We start from the raw sequence: 19,543 nt of genomic DNA, 5'->3' as shown, positions 1-19,543 counted from the left end.
CATTTTTTAGAACTAAAATATTGAAAATGTTTAATACAGATCTAAATTAATATGCAGATTGTGGCCTCTTATATTAGGCAAGGATTTGGTTCAACTCTAAATAATGACTGAAAATTTTTGGATTTAGCTTTTTCAAGTGAACTTTTTATTTTATTTTTTAAAATTATTTCTGAAGTTTTATTACTATTTATGATGACTGTTCCAGTATTCCTATTCCAATAATCTCCAAGTCAAATATTTATTTCAGAATGGCCCAAAAACAAAGTTTTGAATTTTTCTGCGGTACCTCCACAGTTTGTTAGATTCCCCCCCAAAATGTGTATATGTGTTATTTTTTATTTACTTTTTAAATATTAAGTTGTTTTGGTCCTAAGATTCTTAACTTCTGAAACAATACTTTTATGGTCTCACGAAAGCTCTTCAAGGAATACGATAATATGATAAATTTTTAATTTCAACCCCCTAGAGCCCCTTTCATGGTGCCCCAAAAAGTATCCCATGTAACTGCAATAAGGATTTTAGCCGTCATGAACAATTTTATATCCATCGAATATTGCGAATTAGGGGTATTTGATAAAGTTTATGGTCTATCTAATGAACTTTGAATGCATATATTTTTATTAAAGTTCTTTATTGTTTAAGCAAATTATTTTTAATTAGATCTAGCTTTTTAATTGAGAAAGCTAGAAAACTGTACTTTCTTACTAGTTTTTCAAGAGGATCCAAAGTTCAGAATAAGTATTACTTTTTACAAATTAGATTTTATTTTTAAGCAATTTTTGTTTGTTTAAACAATTAATTAGCTTATCATATCGCGAATTAATTGTATTTTATAATGCTTTAATTTATTTATGAATGTTAACAGTCTATTTTGATTTTGGTTGCCTATTTCTTCTTTAAAGAACTGAAGATTGTTCAAATGCAAATTTTTGAGGAATAAGAGACAGAAACATCTTTTTCTTGTTTTTTTTTCAATAAATGCCATTACTTTTTCATAATTCTTAGACTTTGTAATCTTGAGCTAATTGTTGAAAAAATTAATATATACATTCTCAATATCTTCTTCTTGCCAAAGGTTGAATTTGAACAATTATTAATTATTTCAACAATAATTAAATAACTAAGCACCAGAAGTACTCTCGATATTCAAACATTAGGCTGAAGCAATAAGAATATACAAATAATACGTTATATTATAAACTAAGAAATCGCTTAATCAAATGAAAATTGTTTTAAAAACAAAAATTAACTTGGAAAAAGTAAGATATAGGCTTAACTTTTGAACTCGTTGAAAAACTAGAAAGAAAGTACGATTTTCTAGCTTTTCTGTTGAAAAATTGGATTAAAAAAAATACTTGAAGCATTTAAAAATTAATTTAAAACATACAAAATCAAGCATAACATATCATAATTCATTCTTTAAAGAACATCTATAAAAAATTAGGCAAATTTGGTATCTTGCGCCTACAAAAAACGGTTTAGTAGCCTATTAAAACGTAAATTAGGTCGTTTAAGTTTCCTGCTCGCATAGTCCTTACTTTAAGCCCTTCTATAAGCACTTCATCCATCCCTAACTTTCCCCCCTCCACTTTCTCCTTTTATATCTTCCTCAGCTGACACTCTTGGGTCTACGTCCCTTCCTCAGCCATTACTTTCCCTTCCCTACTCACCCGCACTAACCTACTAGCACTCCCCTTCATTCTGTTCATTAACCTACCTTACTTTCAATAATATCTCCTCCTTTTTCTCACTTCATCTTATTTTCTTTGTCCCTTTATGATTTCCCCTCACTCATCCTCCCCTTATTTCCCCTCATTTTCATACTCCTAATTTCCTCTAATTCCCAAATCCTAATTTTACCTCACTTCATCAGCAAACACTTTCTTTCCCCAAAGTTCCTTCCTCAGCCCTTACTTCTCTTCCTCAACTAACCCGCACTACCCTTCTAGCACTTCCTTCAATTCTACTCTCTACCCTCCCTCACCTAAAATTATTCTCCTAGTTTTCCCCACTTCCACTTACTTCTCCTACAACTCCTTCATAATTTTTCCATACTTCCCTTCAATTCTACTCTCTACCCTCCCTCACCTAAAATTATTCTCCTAGTTTCCCCCACTTCCACTTACTTCTCCTACAAATCCTTTATAATTTTTCCTTACTTCCCTATCCCTATTTTGTTTCTCTTATTTTTTCACCTCATTTTCCTACTTCTTATTTGTTCACATTGCCTCTACCTCCCCACCCTTAATTTGTCCTTACTTCCTCTCCCCTCAATACTACTTACTACTTTCCCTTACTTCTAATAATTTCTCCTATTTCCCCTTACTTTCACTCTCTAATATCACCTACTTTTCCTACCCTTAATGTCTATTACTCCTTCTACTTCCTCTCCAAGAATTGCTCAAATTCTTACCACTTCCCATTTCCGAATTTCTCCTCACGTTTCCTCTCATTTCTCATTTCTCAAATTCTCCTCCCCTCATTTTTCACATCTCTCCTTCTTACCTTCCCAACTTTCTCTACTTCTCCTACCATTATTTTCATTACTCCCCCTACTTCCTCTTCAATAATTTTCCCAATTTTTACTTTCAATTCTTCTATTTTGCCTACATTCTTTTTACTATGAAACCCGAGAAATCCGAAAAAAAATAATTGTGGGCAATATTCCGTGAAATCCTTATTGTAGATGCATGGGGTAGTTTTTGGGGCACCATGAAAGAGATACAGGGCCGCTGAAATAAACAAATTAATAATAGATTCATATAACTTGAAAAGTTTTTTAGTATATTATATTTATTATTTTATAATTTATTACATTTTTTATGATATTATAAAAGTATTGCCTATATTTATGTTCCATCTTTTGGGCGAAAATGACAAGAATGTGTTTTGCACTTGTTATTCTTGTGAGAAGCTTCAGGGATAGGTGGGCCCACTTGATATTTAAAATAACGTGCTCACTTATTTTGGTAACCTAATAAAATAAATTAGGGGGAGGAGGAGCCGAAACAAAAATTAGAATTTTTTTTGGGCCACCCTAATCTATACAGCAACTCTTGTGCAATCTGAAAATCGTGAGGAATCCTATATCTTAAAATTAGAAGGTGGTATGCAGTGTGTCATCCTTGAAACTAGCACTAGAGTACTAATTAAGTTTGGGAAGTGAGATTATTTCCCATGATTTCTGCAGTTTGGATCCTTTATTTAATAGTTGAATGAAGAATCTGTGAAATCAGGGTGTAATAATCTTATCAGGAAGTTCTAATTAAGTAATTTAGTTCTGTTTGATCCAAGGTAGATTCTGCCGGGTTTAAAGGGATCAACTGTAGATGGGATTTCCCTTACATGCACTTTCTCGCACGAAATATAGCGCCACCTGACGCGCGCACTATTGGGTAGCTCAAATTTATTACAGCAATGCTAATGACAATGGGCATTGAATATCAATTCATTTTATTCGAAAGCACCATGTTATGATCTTATAAGGCCCCCTGAAAAGTGAGCGTTAGATAGCCCTTTAACGAATGGTGTCACCTAGCAGCTTTTAATTAGTTCCAAACGCTGCCACACTGTAAAATAACTAGTTCTACGCATGACAATTGCATAGCGCACAATGAACTCTCTTATTTTACTTTCAAAATATATATATGATACTCTAGCTCGGACCGATCTATTTTCAAATTTTGCGCCATACGAAATTACCAATCACAGGCAAGAAGAAGAACTGCCACGTCAGTCGTATGCTTTCACGACCAAAGATAATACAATAAACCTCACAACTCAGTTTTCAGACGGTACTTCATTCTCATAGAATGCGGATTTTGAATAAAATATCGTACATCACTTGCAGGGTTAGATAGGTTCTCACGTGGAGCTCAATGTTTGCAAGGACGATTTGAAAAACCATGGCGTTCGGCCGTAGTTTTCACCACTTGTGATGTAATATACTATTAATAAAAAATATTTTACTAATGTCTAAAATTAATTATTTACCATAATATTTCTGGTTAATATTGAATTAAAATGAAAACTTCTTCCCAATAGTTACAACTTGGTGGCGCTGTCATAAGCACCCAATAGGCGTATTCGGTGCATCCCAGTTATGAAAAGGGAGTTCCTAATATTTGTAGGCGAAGTATATTGTTCCTACTCTAACAAATAAAAATCTAAAACCACATCGGAATCGATTGCCTGAAAAAAACACTGATGATTTAAAAAAAATGTATACAAGTATAAAAACTGATTAGAAATTATAATTAAAAATAATCTTCGAATTCATTAATTTACTTTGTCTAGAGATCCCCAAGGGAGAGTTGAGACAAGAGGTACCGTCAAACGGGGTAATGTCGGTCATATGGGGTTAGGTCGGTCATGTGGGGTAAATTCGGACATTCCTAAACTGATACATTCTAAATTACTTAAGAGAGTTTTAACTCGAATCTAAAACCAGTTAAGCCTTATCTGTTTATATATTCTAATTCAACTCCCCTTAATTAATATAAACTATCAACTTAGAAATGTCCAGATTGATTTAGTTTATTTTACTTGAACCAGCCAAGGCTTTAATTGGTTTTAAGTTCGGTGTAAAACTCCCTAAGATAATTTCAACTATTAATTTAGAAATGTCCGAGTAAACTTCACATTTTAGAATTTACTCCGTTTGACGGTACCCCAATAGGGGAATAGGAGAGTTCACCTGTCCCTGGTTGGCGCTAACTGCTCTATTAAAATTTCCGCGGAAATTCTAATTTTTTTGTAGTTGAATTTAAGAGTTCTTCATTAAAAATTTTAATCTATTTCGATTTAAAATTCAACAGCTTGGTTGAGAGTTAAAACAATTTACTGAACGTTGAAAATTAAAAAATTTTCTAGAAAAATCGTTATTTTTTTGTTGAAAATTAATTAAATAGAAATTTTAATTTTACATTTTTCATTGAAAACTGTTCTTATTTAGTTAAAAATTCATTTTTTAGTTCTAAAATTGAACTATTTTAATGAAAATTCATTTTTTTGTTAAACATTAATTTAGTTAACTAAAGATTTTACTGTACCATTTAATGTTTAAAAATTATTATCTTTTTAGTTATAAATGAATTTTTTATGTTTAAAATTGAACTGTTTTGTTGAAAATTTAACTTTTTGGTTAAAAATTAATCTTTTTACCTGAATGTTTAACTATTCAATTTTTGGTTGAAAATTTATTAATTTTTTTATTTTAAAATTTATTTCTATAGTTTAAATATCTTGTTTTAATAAACAGATATTTTCTCCATTTTAAAAATAAAATTCGTATTTTTTAGTTTACAATTCAACCATTTGATCGAAACTTTATCTGCTTATTTACAAATTTAAAGTAAAAATCGTTTTTTTGTTAAAAATTTAACTATTCCATTTTTGTTAAAAAATTTTGGTTCTGTAGTTAAAAATTTATTTCTTTAGTACAAAATTAAACTATTTTGTGAGAAATATTATTGTTATTATTGAAAAATGATTTTTTAAACCGTATATGTAACTATATTATTATTATTTTTTTTAATATTATCTTTTTTAGTTGAAAATAAATTTTTTACTTAGAAAACTAAATTATTTTGTTAAAAATTCAATTCTTCTTAAAATTTGTTATTAATTCATATGACTATAAATTTAACTATTTTATTTTTGGTTACAGAAATGTATCTTTCACTTCATAATTTATCTCTTCAGTTGAAAACTGATCTAGTACGTGGACATTTTTTTTCGTTGAAAATGGATCTAGTTTGTAGAAATTTTGTTGTTGTTGTTGAAAATTGAACTTTTTTTTGAAAACGGTTTTATTTAGTTCAAAATCAAACTACTAATTAGTTAAAAATTCTATCTATTTTTGGTTGAAAAACATAGTTTTGACTGAAAATTGAAGTTTTACATTTTTGGGTGAATATTTTTATTTTTCAATTGAAAATTCATTTCTTGAGTAGAAAATATATCTATTTTGTTGAAAATTCCTTTTTTTGCTTTACGAGTATTATGGCAAATTAAAAATGTAACTATTCTATTTTTGGTCGGAAATTTATCTTTTCTTCTTGAAAATGCAGTTATTTATTTAATAACTTAACTATTTGTTTAAAAATTCGTTTGCCTTTGCTAGAAAATTACTTTTTTAATAGAAAATTGAACTATTTCATATTTTGCCAACAAGAGTATTGTTATTTGAAAATTCAATTCTATAATGTTGAAATTTAACCTATTTTGTTGGATTTTTTCCTTTTTTTAAAAATTAATATGTTTTAATTTTAATTCATTTACATTTTAAAGGATCCAATTCTCAAAAATTCTAATTTTAAGATATTAATTTGGAATGTTTTGTAATTGACATACTTTTCATATTTTAATAGAAAATAATCCAATTTCGAGATTTCTCAACTCAAAATATATTATACAATTTTGAACGCTTTGAAATAAAAATGATAAATTTTCAAGTACTTTCTAATAAATTTGACCAGTTTTCTAAATTTCACCCAATCTAAAACTGTTTGATTTGAAACGCTTTCGTTCAAAATTAATAATTATTATTTCGATATTTTTCTAAACCGAAAATTAAAAAAACGGTTCAATTATAAATTTCTAAACTGTTTATATTATATCAGACGAAGATTGTTCTCGAAGAAATTTAATGCATGAACTGTTTTTTAAAGAAACGTGTAGGTAAGTACAATAAAAAGCGCCTAAACTTCTAATAATTTATATATAAATGTGATGCATATACATGTAACATATATATACATCTAAAACAAAAATCAATTCTCATTACCACTAAGAGAAAAGCGTTAAAATAATCCAATTTTCCTTACTCGAAAATTTTTGCTTTATCTTTTATGAAATTATTTTCTTCGGAATGTAGGAAAATTAAATTATAAAAAAAAGTTAATCTAAGAATTTAAAAACGGTAAAGTAGCAATTTTCCAACCAATCGATTCTTCAGCGAGACTCGTGATATCTGATCTAAGCAGACATAATTTATTTAAATTGAACTTTCAGGCAATTGGATGCAATAGACGAAATTATGTCACCTTTTTGTGATACCTAAATGACGGGAAACGCGAAGCGAGAAGAACTTTAATCAAATTTCTTGTTTAAAAAAATTTAATTCAGAGTCGTGCAAGCGTGAGAATAAAAAAAGCACTGGGATTGCTCTAAAAATAATGTTTTATGACGTTCAGAAATGTTGAGTACTTTATAAACTGCATATTTTACGTGAAAGAAATAAGAACTATTTTATTTGCATCAAATCAGTATCATATAGCTTTGTCCTAGTAAAAAGTGCATAAAGGTGCAATATTATTAAATAACAATATTATTTATATTATTTTTAATAAACCCTCTGCCTGTCTAAATGACTCTGTCTTTCGAGAATACCGGTACCGAAATTTCGGCCCAAATAACCGTATTTTTTTGGAACAACTGAAGCTGCAAAAGGGGCTATATTTACTATAATTTCAGTATACAAAGCCAGATTTTTTCGGTTTGTGTAAACAATGCCAATATTCAATACAAAGAATGTAAAATCAAAATTCTGATAAGAATAGCGTATAATTTAATAGATTTTCGTCAAAATTATTAGAACTCCTAATAATTAAATTAAATTCACTAAATTAAGTATAATTACAGAGGACCACAAAATGAAATCGAAAAGTCCTCTGACTAAGCCATGTGGACTATACGTTTTCGGGTGCGCTGATCACCAATCCATGGCCCCTATAACCCTACACGTCAGGATCAAGGTCATTTGAAGTTCAACGTCGTTGATTTGAGAGATATCATTTTGAGCTCAGGTTCTGAAAGAGAGGGAAATTTTATGTTCGTTTGTTTTTATCCACGGGTCCCCGTGACCTTTAGAGGTCACATGAAGGTCATATATATGCTGTCATTAACAAAATAAATTAACGAATAACGTGTTCGTTTACTGGCGAAAGATCTACGAAGAAATTTTCTTTTATGTGGAGAAGTAATATTTCTCTTAAGAGAGCAGCAATAGTACGCCATCATACTTATGTCCTCAATACCTTGATATCTTCTTTCAACATCCTTGAAGTCATGGTGAAATCTCTCACGTTGTTCCTCGCTAAAGTCCCCCAAATTTTTCGTAAAGTAATCAGTATGGGAGTGAAGAAAATGGATCTTTAAATTAATTAGAAATCCCATTTCGCTATAATTTCTTAACATTCTATTCACAATATTCTTGTAATCAGCATATTTAATATAACCAAGAAATTTTCGTTGAAATTCTCTGAAACTGTTCCATGCCGCTCGCTCCTTGTTTACCATTCTTCTTTCAAATTCTTTATCCTGCAACGCTTCCTTTATAATGTGGGCCATCAACGACTCATTAATTAATCTTACCTTCAGAAAGTTTTGGAAACTTCTTAAAGATGTACATAAAGGCATCACTTCCTCCTGGCAAGTTCTTCATTACTTTGATGAATTGTTTAACCAAACCTAGCTTAATATGCAGAGGTGGATGGATTACTTTATGTACAGGGATAAGACATTCCTGTATAATATTCATAGTATCTGGTGTTAAATTTTGTCTAAGTGGCCATTCTTTTTTTACATAATTTTGGTTTCGGTCTCGACTGTCCCATTTACAAACAAATCATAGATGTTTTGTGAATTTACTTTGTTGGCCTTATGAGATAGTCGATATTTTTAAATCTCCGATCAAATACCAGCCGTGAAAATCATAATTCAATTTCTGGATCAGTAAATGAATATTAGGATATTCTTCTTTTCACACAACAGAATGACCGCCTGGTATAGGAGCATACATAGGGTGCTATGAAATTTTTGAAATACAGACGAACCTTTTATAGTTTTTCGAAGTACTTTTCACCGCAGTGAATACACTTTTCCATACGTCGAAAACAGTCATCGAACCAACCCTGCCATTTTTCTTCTGGAAGATCTGCACACGCTTGGTCCCACGCCGTCAAAAGGTCAGTGTCGTTAGTAAATCGACGCCCTTTTAGTTCTTTTTTTACTTTTGGAAACAAACCAAAGTCACAGGGAGCAAGATCTGGACTGTAAGGAGGGTGATCTAGAACAGTTAGTTCAGATTTGACCAAAAAAGCTACTGTGACCTTCGCTCTGTGAGCCGGTGCATTGTCGTGGTGGAATAGCCAGGAGCTGAGTCGAGATTTTGGCCTGATGTTTTTGAGTTGGTTTATGACTTGGGATAAACATACCTGAGTGTACCAGGAAGAGGTGACTGTGCGCTGGTTTTCCAGTACGACCCTATCCACAATACCGCGTTTTCTAAAGAATACTGCAATCATTCTTTTGTTTACAGATCGAGACATCCGCACCTCCACTGGAGCATCCTCATCCTCAAACAGCCAGATCTTGTATTGTGACTTTGTTCCAACGTCGTAACAATTCAGCCAGGTTTCGTCGCCTGTTATAATACTATTTACATCCCAAGAAGATCCCGATTGAAATCTTTTTAGCATATTTTGACACCACTTTACTCTCGCTGCCATTCGCTCTTCAGTCAAAGCATGTGGTACCCATAGAGTACAAACCTTCCTGACATGTAAATTTTCATGCAGAATTCGATGGTCTGCTGGTGCATTAATGTGTAACATTTGCTCTATCTGCCGGCACGTGATTCTTCAATTATCATTGAGTAGATTATTCACAGACGCAATGTTTTCCGATGTCACCACTTCTGCGGTCGAACTGAGCGCGAGTCGTCCGCGAGACCGAAATTTCCCCTTTCGAACTGTTGGTACCATCGAAAAATTGTTGTGCTATGTGGACAATCCTTACCCAATACCGGAGACATTTCCTCGAAACTTTGTACTACACTTAAACCGCGAGAAAAGTTTTATCGAATTATCCCACGATATTTTTCCTTTGTCCACGACGCCATTTTTCAATCGTTCCGGGCTGCGTGCTTAGACTGTACTGAAACCTGAGTCAACAGGTTTCCTCTTCCTACCTAATTTTTGATGCTCTTTCTAATGACGCAAGGATCATCTCCCTTCTTCCAATAGCTTTCGCTTATTGCAAAACTTTCGTAGCGCCTACGTATATGTTGCCACTATGGAGCAAACAAGCTTCTAAACTTCCTGTGAAAGAATCTATAAATGGACGCCAGTCACTAGCTTTATATAAATTAGAATATTTTAATATAGTTTAGCAGAATTAATTAATTAAGCAGAATCTGATAGTTTAACAGAATTAATTATTTTATCAGAAATCAATAGTTTGATTAATAAATACAATTCACTAGAATTAGCAGAATTATTTGGAAATAGCACTAGAAGTCACTGGTCGATATGACTTACTACAAATAAATAGACTTGAACAGAATACAATAGTTTAGCATAATTAAATAGTTCAGAAGAATGCAATTGTTTGATTAATAAAATAAAATAAACTAGAATTAGTAGAATTATAATTAAGACCCACATAAGCATCCATATAATTCAATAGCGTATTCCATAAAATTCAATAGAACTCAGAATAATAAAAATAAGTTCACTATAATTAGTAGAATTATCTGGAAATAGTGTATTAGAAGTCACTGAAGTTCAATGAAAGTTACTAGAATTAAGTTGAATTGAGCAATATTCAATAGAATTTAACATAGCTGAATTGAATTTAGTAGCATTCAATAGAAATAAGCAGAATTAAATATATAATTTATTTGAAAACAATAGTTTGATTAATAAAATCAATGATCGATATAAATTACGGGAATGTAATAGACTTGAGGAGAATTCAATAGCTCTTAATGGAATTTAACAGAATTTAATTAAATTCGGTAAAATTCAATAGAAATAAGCAGAATATAATATAAATTAGTAGAAATAAATACAAATTCGCATAATTCACTAGAAATTAGCATTATATCCTTTAAATTAGTATAACTAAATTAGTATAACCAGCATTAGTAGCAAAATGTGCAAAGTTAGAGAATTTAAAACTGGGAATTTTCGATAAACTAAAATAGAATTTTACGGGGTTTTCTTAAATTTTCAACTCCCCCTTCCCACATATAAGTTTTGCGCCGACCCCCCCCCCAAAAGATCTTACGACAATTTTGTAAGTTTAGGAAATAGATTATAATTTCTGTTTATTAGGGAAACGTGGAACCTTAATGAAATTTGATTCCGAAAAGAAAATTTCTTAATAACAATTGGATTATTTTTTTGCTGAAGACTTAAATTTTTTGTAAAAAATTATTTTCGTTTTTTGGTTGAAAATTAATTTTTTCAACTAAAAATTTAAGTATTCCATATTTGGTAAAAAATTTATTTATTTGTTAGAAATATCATGTATTTTTTTAAAAATTTATCTTTTTTGATAGAATATTAATCTTTCTGTTGACAAATTGATTTTTTTAGTTGAAAATTCATTTCTTGGGTTGAAAACTTAATTCTTTGGTTGAAAATTAGTTTTTCATAACTTAAAATTAACTTTTGAAACTGAAAAAGGAACTATTCCATTTTTGCTTAAATATTTATATTTTTCAGTAGAAAATTCATTTTTATTAATAAAAATGTAACTATTTTTTTCAAATGAATTTTTTTGCCTTAAAGTGTTTATTTTTCGCTTTTAAAATTCAATAACTTGGATAAATTTTTGTTTTCTTTATTGACTGAAAAATCCTTTTCAAATTTACGGTTGAAAATTATATGTTTTGGTTGAGAATTGAACTATTTTTTGTAAATTTAAATTTTCAGAGTGAATTAATTATTTCGGATTTAAAATAAAAGGATTTCTAATCGAAATATCAACTAATTCGTTTTATCTCTTCGATTGTAAATTTAACTATTTTGTTAAACAAAATTTTTTTTTTAAATACAAATTAATTGTTTTTGAACTAAATATCTAATTAGCCCAGTTCTGAATGAAAATTTATCTCTTTGAGTTGAATAATTTAAAGAAAAATTTATAATGGTCAGGGAAAATAAATAAATGGCCAGGGAAAAGTCAGGACAAGTCAGTGAATTTTGATATGGGAATTTTGTAGCCTTATTTTCGCGAAATTGAATTATGAATTAAATAGAATTTCATATTTAATTATTGAAAAAATGTATAAATTACACCAAGTGAAAACTTAAGACCCTGATAAAAATTCTATATAACTAAATACATTTTCCCTTTTTTATCAATTTTAAAATTCAGGAGAATTTGGAAGAATTAAATTAATTTAAATTAAATAAAGAAAATTATAGATTAAATTAATTAAATTCAATAGAATTAGTAGAATTCTCTAGAACTAATAGTAATAAAATCGAATAGGGTCCATAGCAGAATATGACATAGAATCGTTAGATTTGGTAGAAATATCTATAATTCTTTATATAAATAGGAGAATTCAGTAGAATTAGTCGAATTTTGTATATTTCACTATAATTTAGTAGAGATCCATAGAATTCAGTACATTCCATTAATTAGATTTTACAAGAAATAATAAGACTTGAATACGGATTTTTGTAATATTGAAAAAAATATATTATAGAATTCAGTTGGAATCATAATATCCAATGGGCTGACCTCGACTCCACTTGATTTTTTCTTAAATCCTACTTACATTAAAATACAATTTCTTTGAATACCTACGAATTGAATTAAATTCATTGTATATTAATAGAAATAAAATTATTTTTTGATTTACACTATAACTGACAATTATTATCTTGAATTGATTAGAATCAAGCAGAAGTCACCCTAAAGAATTATGACTCATCAGAATTCATCAGAATTCAATAGAATTAAGAACTTGTATTTTGAATTTCCTAGTATTTATTAATTAGTATTATAAAAGAATTTATTTAAATATAAATTTTAATTCAGTTAATCAGATCGGTCAAGATTTTCGATCCGATGAAATTTGAATTACTAATTTATACGTAATACAGTCGTTTCACAGGCAGAGAGTTAATATTATTTTATTTTCAAATAAAAATTCTCTTTAGAATCACATATTTATTATTAATTTTATTAAGTGAATTATTAAGTGAATTACGATGTTTGATATTGAATTGTCACGCATGCACGACATCAAAAACTGGAAGAGTCATCGTACAATTTAAGATGATTGAAGACTTTAGAAAAGAGCCATGGATAATGGCAAGGGGATTTTTGGAACTTTGTTTGGATTCTCACTCCAAATGTAAATAAACTTAATAGTCATTTGCAATAAAAAAGTGTAATGTATAAAGAAAATTGCAAAAAAAATGCCGGCAGCTGGAATCGAGCACGGACTCACAGCGTACAAACCCGGGGTGATACCGTCAGATCTAACCGGGAGCTGAAAGTTGTAATTACTTTATTACAAGTTTGTTAATAAATGATTACTGTGAGTATGAATCTGAAAAAAATGCAAAGGGTTTTAATTTCCCTTGTAAGATTAAAATTCATTTGTACGATGACCTTCGAAATTTAAATGATATTATTAATTTTCCTTACCTGAAGGATTAGCTGATGGCCAACTGGCTCTAGGAATTACTGGGGGTAGTACACTAAGTAGCAGAAGGGGCAGACCACCACTTATGCTTGGATTCCTTTGTGGAATCGATGCACTGGAGGACGCCTGCGACGGATCAACAGGGTCCTGGCCTAATTGTTTCTCCAATCTGGCTAATTCCAGTTCCAGCTGAGCCATTTCTCGACGGTACACTCGATTTTGCACTTCCACTCGATACTGAAGCTCTCTAAAATAATAAATAAATTAGTCAAATCCTTATTCCGACTTGTCTTTCTATCCTCTCCTGGCCTCATCGATTCTATCTTATCCGCTCAGACGTTATCATCCCCTTCAATTTCCCTTTAATCTCCCACTCCTACTCCAACCCGACTCCCACCTTCGACGCCGTTCCCTGTCACTGTCATTACTTCTCCTTCACTACTCCCCTTCCCCTACTTCCCCTCTAATACTAGCATGTATCAGCGATCCCCGAATCCCTCCCTTCTCCCATTAATTTCTCTACTTACGCTTCAATCAATTCTTCTTATCCTCTCCCCTACTATAACTTCCACTACTTTGCTACTACTCGCATCACTTCCCCTACTCCCAAACCATTACTTCTCCTCACTTCCCCCACTCCCCCTCCATTCCTGTGCTTCCCAGAAATTCCAATAGTTTCCCTCCCCTCCCTCTCTTTTTTTTCTCCTGAGAAAAAATACGACGAACGGACTGAAAGACACCCGACCGAAACGACCGGTTTCTGCCCGCGGTAAAAAGTAAAAAAAATGATTGGATGTTATTAACTTGATTTTACATTAGTTGAAGGGTCCACGGCCTAAACTTGTTAGCTGAAATTTTTTTTTCGAAACTAATTTTTTTGTATTTTCTGGAATATTTTTGGTATGCAGTGTGAAATTTCTTTTTCAAAATTCTATATTAAAATTTCTAAATCGAAAATGGGAGATCCAATTTGGCGACAACATATTAAAAAAATTATGGAATCTCCAAAATTCATTTTTTGAAGATATTTTGAGTCACTCATTTCAAATTGTATATTAAATTTAAAAAAATAAATAAAATTGGTGATCGAGTATGGCGAAAAGTTATCGGAATAAAAAATCTATGTTATATAATTATTTTGAGTCATTTAATTCTAATCTTATATTGAAGTTACAAAATTTAAAAGGGTGGAACTAATATGGCAACAAATGCAGTTGAAAAATTGTCGGCTTTAAAAAAGTATATTTTCTAAAGGCATTTTGAGTGACTTATTTCAAAAATTCCAAATAGGCATTTAATTTGGTGACCAAAATATTTTAAAAATGATTACATTTTTATTATTTAAAGATATTTTGAGTCACTAACATCAAAATTCTCTATTAAAATTTCAAAACTTCTAATGGGGGATCCAATATGGCGACCAACAAATTTGAAAAAATATTGGATTTACTAAAGTTAATTTTCTGAAGGCATTTTGAGTAACTGATTTCAAATTCGATATTAAAAATTTTGAGTTTTAAATGGCGGATGCAATATGGCGTCCAATAGATTTGAAAACTTATCGGATAAAAAAATTCATTTTATAAAGGTATTTTGAGTCACTTATTGAAAATTCTATATTAAAATTTTAAAATTCAAAATGGTGGATATAATAGGTCGTTCATAATATTTTAAAAATTATTAAATTTAAACAAATATATTTCATAACATTATTTCGAGTCGCTTATTTTAAATTGTTTATTAAAATTTCAGTATTCGAAGTGAGCGATTCAATAATGCGATCAACTGATTTGAAAAATGATTGGGGGTTTAAAACTAATTTTATAAAAGTATTTTGAGTAACTTATTTTAAACTGTGTAATAAAATTTTAATATTCAATAAAGGTATTTTGAGTAATTGATTTTGAAACTGACATTATAATTTCATAGTTCAAAATAGTTACTGATCCAATATGGGACAAAAAGAATTTAAAAATTAGCGAATTTCAGAGAAATAATGAAAAAAGTATTTTGCATTATTGATTTCAAATTTGATACTATAATTTCACAATTCAACGAACATGTTATTTAAATTATCGAATGTCTTTGAAATCCATTTTATAATGGTCAAATATTTGACATATTACTATTATTATTTGAAATATTATTAAATATTTGAAAGGTTTGAAATATTACCACCATACTGTGGTCAACATGATTTTCATGAAGTTTAAAAAAATAAAACAATATCGATGAAACAAAATATTATAGACAGGTATTTATTTAGTTGAATAGTTACAAAAAATAATAATAAGTCAATCAATTAAAACTTACGTTTTCTTATTATTTTATTATTATTATTATTACTTATTGCCCTAACGCCTTGTTAAAATGTTTATTTTCTATTATTATTTATACACTCACACTATTCAATTTATTAAAATATTTAATTATATTTAATTATATTAAAATTATATAAAAATACATTTTTCAATTCACAACGAGTAAATCCGAGTGATTATTTCGCATACATTAATTAATTTATCTCGATTAAAAAGCTATTTCAGAAGTATATATCTTCGGTGATATTTACAGACGTAACAGATAAATTTATAGAGTGTCAATGGCAGTGTTAATAACTTGAACCTTGTTTGTTCTTAATTAAAAGTTTCTTGTGTCTATAAACTCAGTTCGAAAGCGAGGAAAACTTGAGACGAACTTTATTTTTTTTCCCCAGTATTTTTCAACTTTTCTTATTAGAAAAAGTATTTTTCCTAGCGAACCGCGTGAACGACACGGTTCCGCAACTGCGTGACCTTGAAGTGACCGTTTCATTCACTAAGTACGCTAGGGCATATTTTCATCCTTTCCCACAATTATTCACAATTTTACATAGAATTCAATACTCTTTTTATTTCTTCACAGATTTATGGTTGTTGATTTGTTAAAAAATTATAAATTAAAAGCCGTGTGCGGCAACTGGACACACAATATTGGACGTCAGGTTGCAGCACACAGATTTTATTTCTCAATTATTTAGCACATGAATAAAAACAAATACATAAACATAAATTAGTAGAAAGATAATTTTTTTTGATTTTTAAGTCAAATTGTGAATTAATATGAAAAAGCATGAAACTATACCCTAGCGCGCCTAGTAGGAATGTCAAAAAATGTATTGGAAGTTTTTCCTTGGAATTTGTATGCATATTGCATACAAAGATAAAATTAAAGAAAAATTTGCGAATTTTCCCCATTTTTATAAAATTCTTCTTCGGCTGGTAAAAATTCTACTATTTCGGTGAAAAATAAAGTATTCTGTGAAAGACTAAATTTTTTTAAGTTTATTTTTTTGGAACATTCACTTCTCTGGTTGAGAATATAAACATTTTGTTGAAAACTTGTGTCTTTTTTCGTTGAAAATTAGTTCAATTTAATAAAAATTCAAGTTTTCTATTTTTGGTTGAATATTAATCTTTATTAGTTAAAAAATTAACTACTTGATTAAAGTATTATATATTAAGTTAAAAATTTAAATATTTGGTGGAAAACGCATGTATTTTATTTTAAATTGTTCTTCCTTGGTAAAAAAATCAAACTTCTTGGTTACGAATTCCTAGAAATGATTAAAAATTGAACTATTTCTTTGAAAATTCATATTTTATGTTGAATTTAACTATTTTTTATTGAAAGAAAATCCTTTTTGGTTGAAATATAAACTATTCTATTTTTTGTGGAGAATTATTATTTTTTGGTTGAAAATTCAGTTACTTAAATGAAAGTTGAACTACTTTGTTGAAAATCCTTTTTTGTTGAAGATTCATCATTTTAGTAAAAAATTAATATCTGGTATAGAAAATAAACTATTTTCATACAAATTTTATTTTTTGAGAATACATTTTTTTAACATAAAATATAGTATTCTATTTCTGATTAAAAATTGATATTTTCTCGTTAAAAATTCAACTAGATGCTAGAAAATACATGTATTTTGATAAAAATTAATCTTTTTCGTCAGAAAATGTACCCTTTTATGTTAAAAATACAACTGTTTCATTGAAAATTAATATTATAAAAACAAATAAAATAAATATATACACATGGAGTTTATAACGATTTCCAATTTTCTGCATCTTAAATTTAGTAAATCAAAATTTCCATTATTTAATGCTAAAACTTCTTTGTAAGTTTTACTAAATATTATTGATAAAAGAGAACATTTCAATTATAAATGATTCTTTAATATTGAGTAATAACCCTATTCGAAAATTTTCCTATCACACTAAAAATATAATTTGTAAATTTTTTCACATACTTAACTAGATAAAAAATATGAATATTATTTTGAATATTATTGTAAAAAATATATACACTATCCGTATCGGTAAAAAAATGTTGGGTACCAGTGACTGCTAAATTACCGGCACCGACAGTAACCCTTATGGGAAATTTTTTGATAATTTAAGTTTTATTTTAAAAGATTTATTAAAAATTTTGAATATTTTTGAGAATATTGAAAGGTTTCAAAAAATAAAAAATTTTCCTAAGATTCCTGGTTACATTTCAAATGATTTTTTATTTTAAAAAAATTATTCTAGGAGAAAATTTACAAAAACTTAAAAATTTGTGGAATTATTTCCTAAAATTAAACAATAATATGCAAAAGATTTTATGGCATAATTTTGCAAATAAGAGTTTAAAAATAATTTAAAAATTATAAACAGAAGAATCTGAAACAACTTGAAGCAATTTTTTCAAATTTTACAGAATTGTAAAATAGTTCAAAAATAGAATCATTAAAAAAATATTTGGAATGTTTAGAAGTTTTGAAAAGATTAACAAAAATGTTCTTGCGAATCATGGGAAAATGTAAATGATTTTTTGACTTTAAAATATTGGTTTGAATAAAAAATGTAAAAATCTGTCAAAAAATCTTAAATTATTTCCGAAAAATTCAAAAAAGAATGTTGGAAATTTGAAAGACTTACAAAAATCTCACAGAAGAATCTAAAACAAATGTTTATTTAAAAAATAGAATTATTAGAAAAATTTAAAAAGATATTAAGAGATTTCAACAGATTTCCAAAATTAAAAAAAATATAAGAGACTTTAAGGCAATTTTTAAAATTTTGATATTTTTTAAAAAGAATGTTATGCGTGAATTCTACTCTTTTTGGTTTAAAATGTATATGATTTTTCTTCTTTAAATGTCAGCTTTTACATTCTTCGTTAAAAATGACTCTACTTCGGTTGAATATTCAATTAATTGGTTGAAAGTCGAAATATTTTGTTATGAACTAATTTTTTATTTGTTTGAAGATTTATTTTTTTTGGTTAAAAAGTCATCTTTTTGGTAGAAATTTATATTTTTCTGTTGAAAATTAGACTATATCATGTACAATATTCTTCTAACTTAGTAAATATTTCATATTTTTTAGTTAAAATACAAACTGGTTGAAAATTCATCTTTTTGGTTAAGAATTTAAATATTTTTCTGAAAATTCGCCTTTTTAAATGAGTTGCACTGTTTTTTATTTAAAATAAAAATATTTTTTGGCGGAAGCATCAATTGTGAATTTCATTCTTCGTTATGGCACAGTACTTTCTTTTCGGTTAAAAATTCAAGTATTGATGGACAATAACCTTTTTTGTTAAAATTTTTATTTCCTATATCTGAAACCTTAAAAAAATTATTTTGAATTTTCTGTACAATCTTCTAGGAAAATTATTCTTAAATAACCTGGAAAAATAGTAAATTCAACAGGAAATTGAGGTATCGAGTTTTTCAGTTGGAAAATTAAATAAGAGGTAAAATTAAATAAGAACGTTTGCATACTTTTGAATTTTTAGAATGACAATTTTTTAAACTTTTCACAGAAAGTAAGACATAAGCTTAAGGTCATGTGACACCCGATTCCTACCTTACCGACATTTTTTGTATGATACCAATTCCATTGAAATGAGATATCGAGTTGAATTTGTCAAAAAATAAAGGAAAATAACTAAGGAACGTTCATGTACTGATACATTTTCAAAGAAAAGAAACAACAAAAATTTTCTCACCATTTTTTTGCAGTTTTAAAAATGTATTAGTACATAAATGTTCCTCAG

General features: G+C 28.7%; 1 protein-coding gene across 1 annotated transcript in view; it reads right to left on the bottom strand.

The window, feature by feature from the left end:
• Positions 1 to 19,543, bottom strand: part of LOC117178534 (gamma-aminobutyric acid type B receptor subunit 2) — a 297,426-nt gene that overhangs the window by 12,853 nt on the left and 265,030 nt on the right. Inside the window, exon 17 of the mRNA XM_033369962.1 lies at positions 13,456 to 13,700. Coding sequence (XP_033225853.1) covers positions 13,456 to 13,700 — 245 coding nt within the window. The remainder of the gene's footprint in view (positions 1 to 13,455; positions 13,701 to 19,543) is intronic.

This window comes from Belonocnema kinseyi, chromosome 8 (assembly GCF_010883055.1).
Source record: "Belonocnema kinseyi isolate 2016_QV_RU_SX_M_011 chromosome 8, B_treatae_v1, whole genome shotgun sequence".
In the NCBI taxonomy this organism is placed as follows: domain Eukaryota; kingdom Metazoa; phylum Arthropoda; class Insecta; order Hymenoptera; family Cynipidae; genus Belonocnema; species Belonocnema kinseyi.
This window is presented reverse-complemented; position numbering and strand designations above follow the sequence as displayed.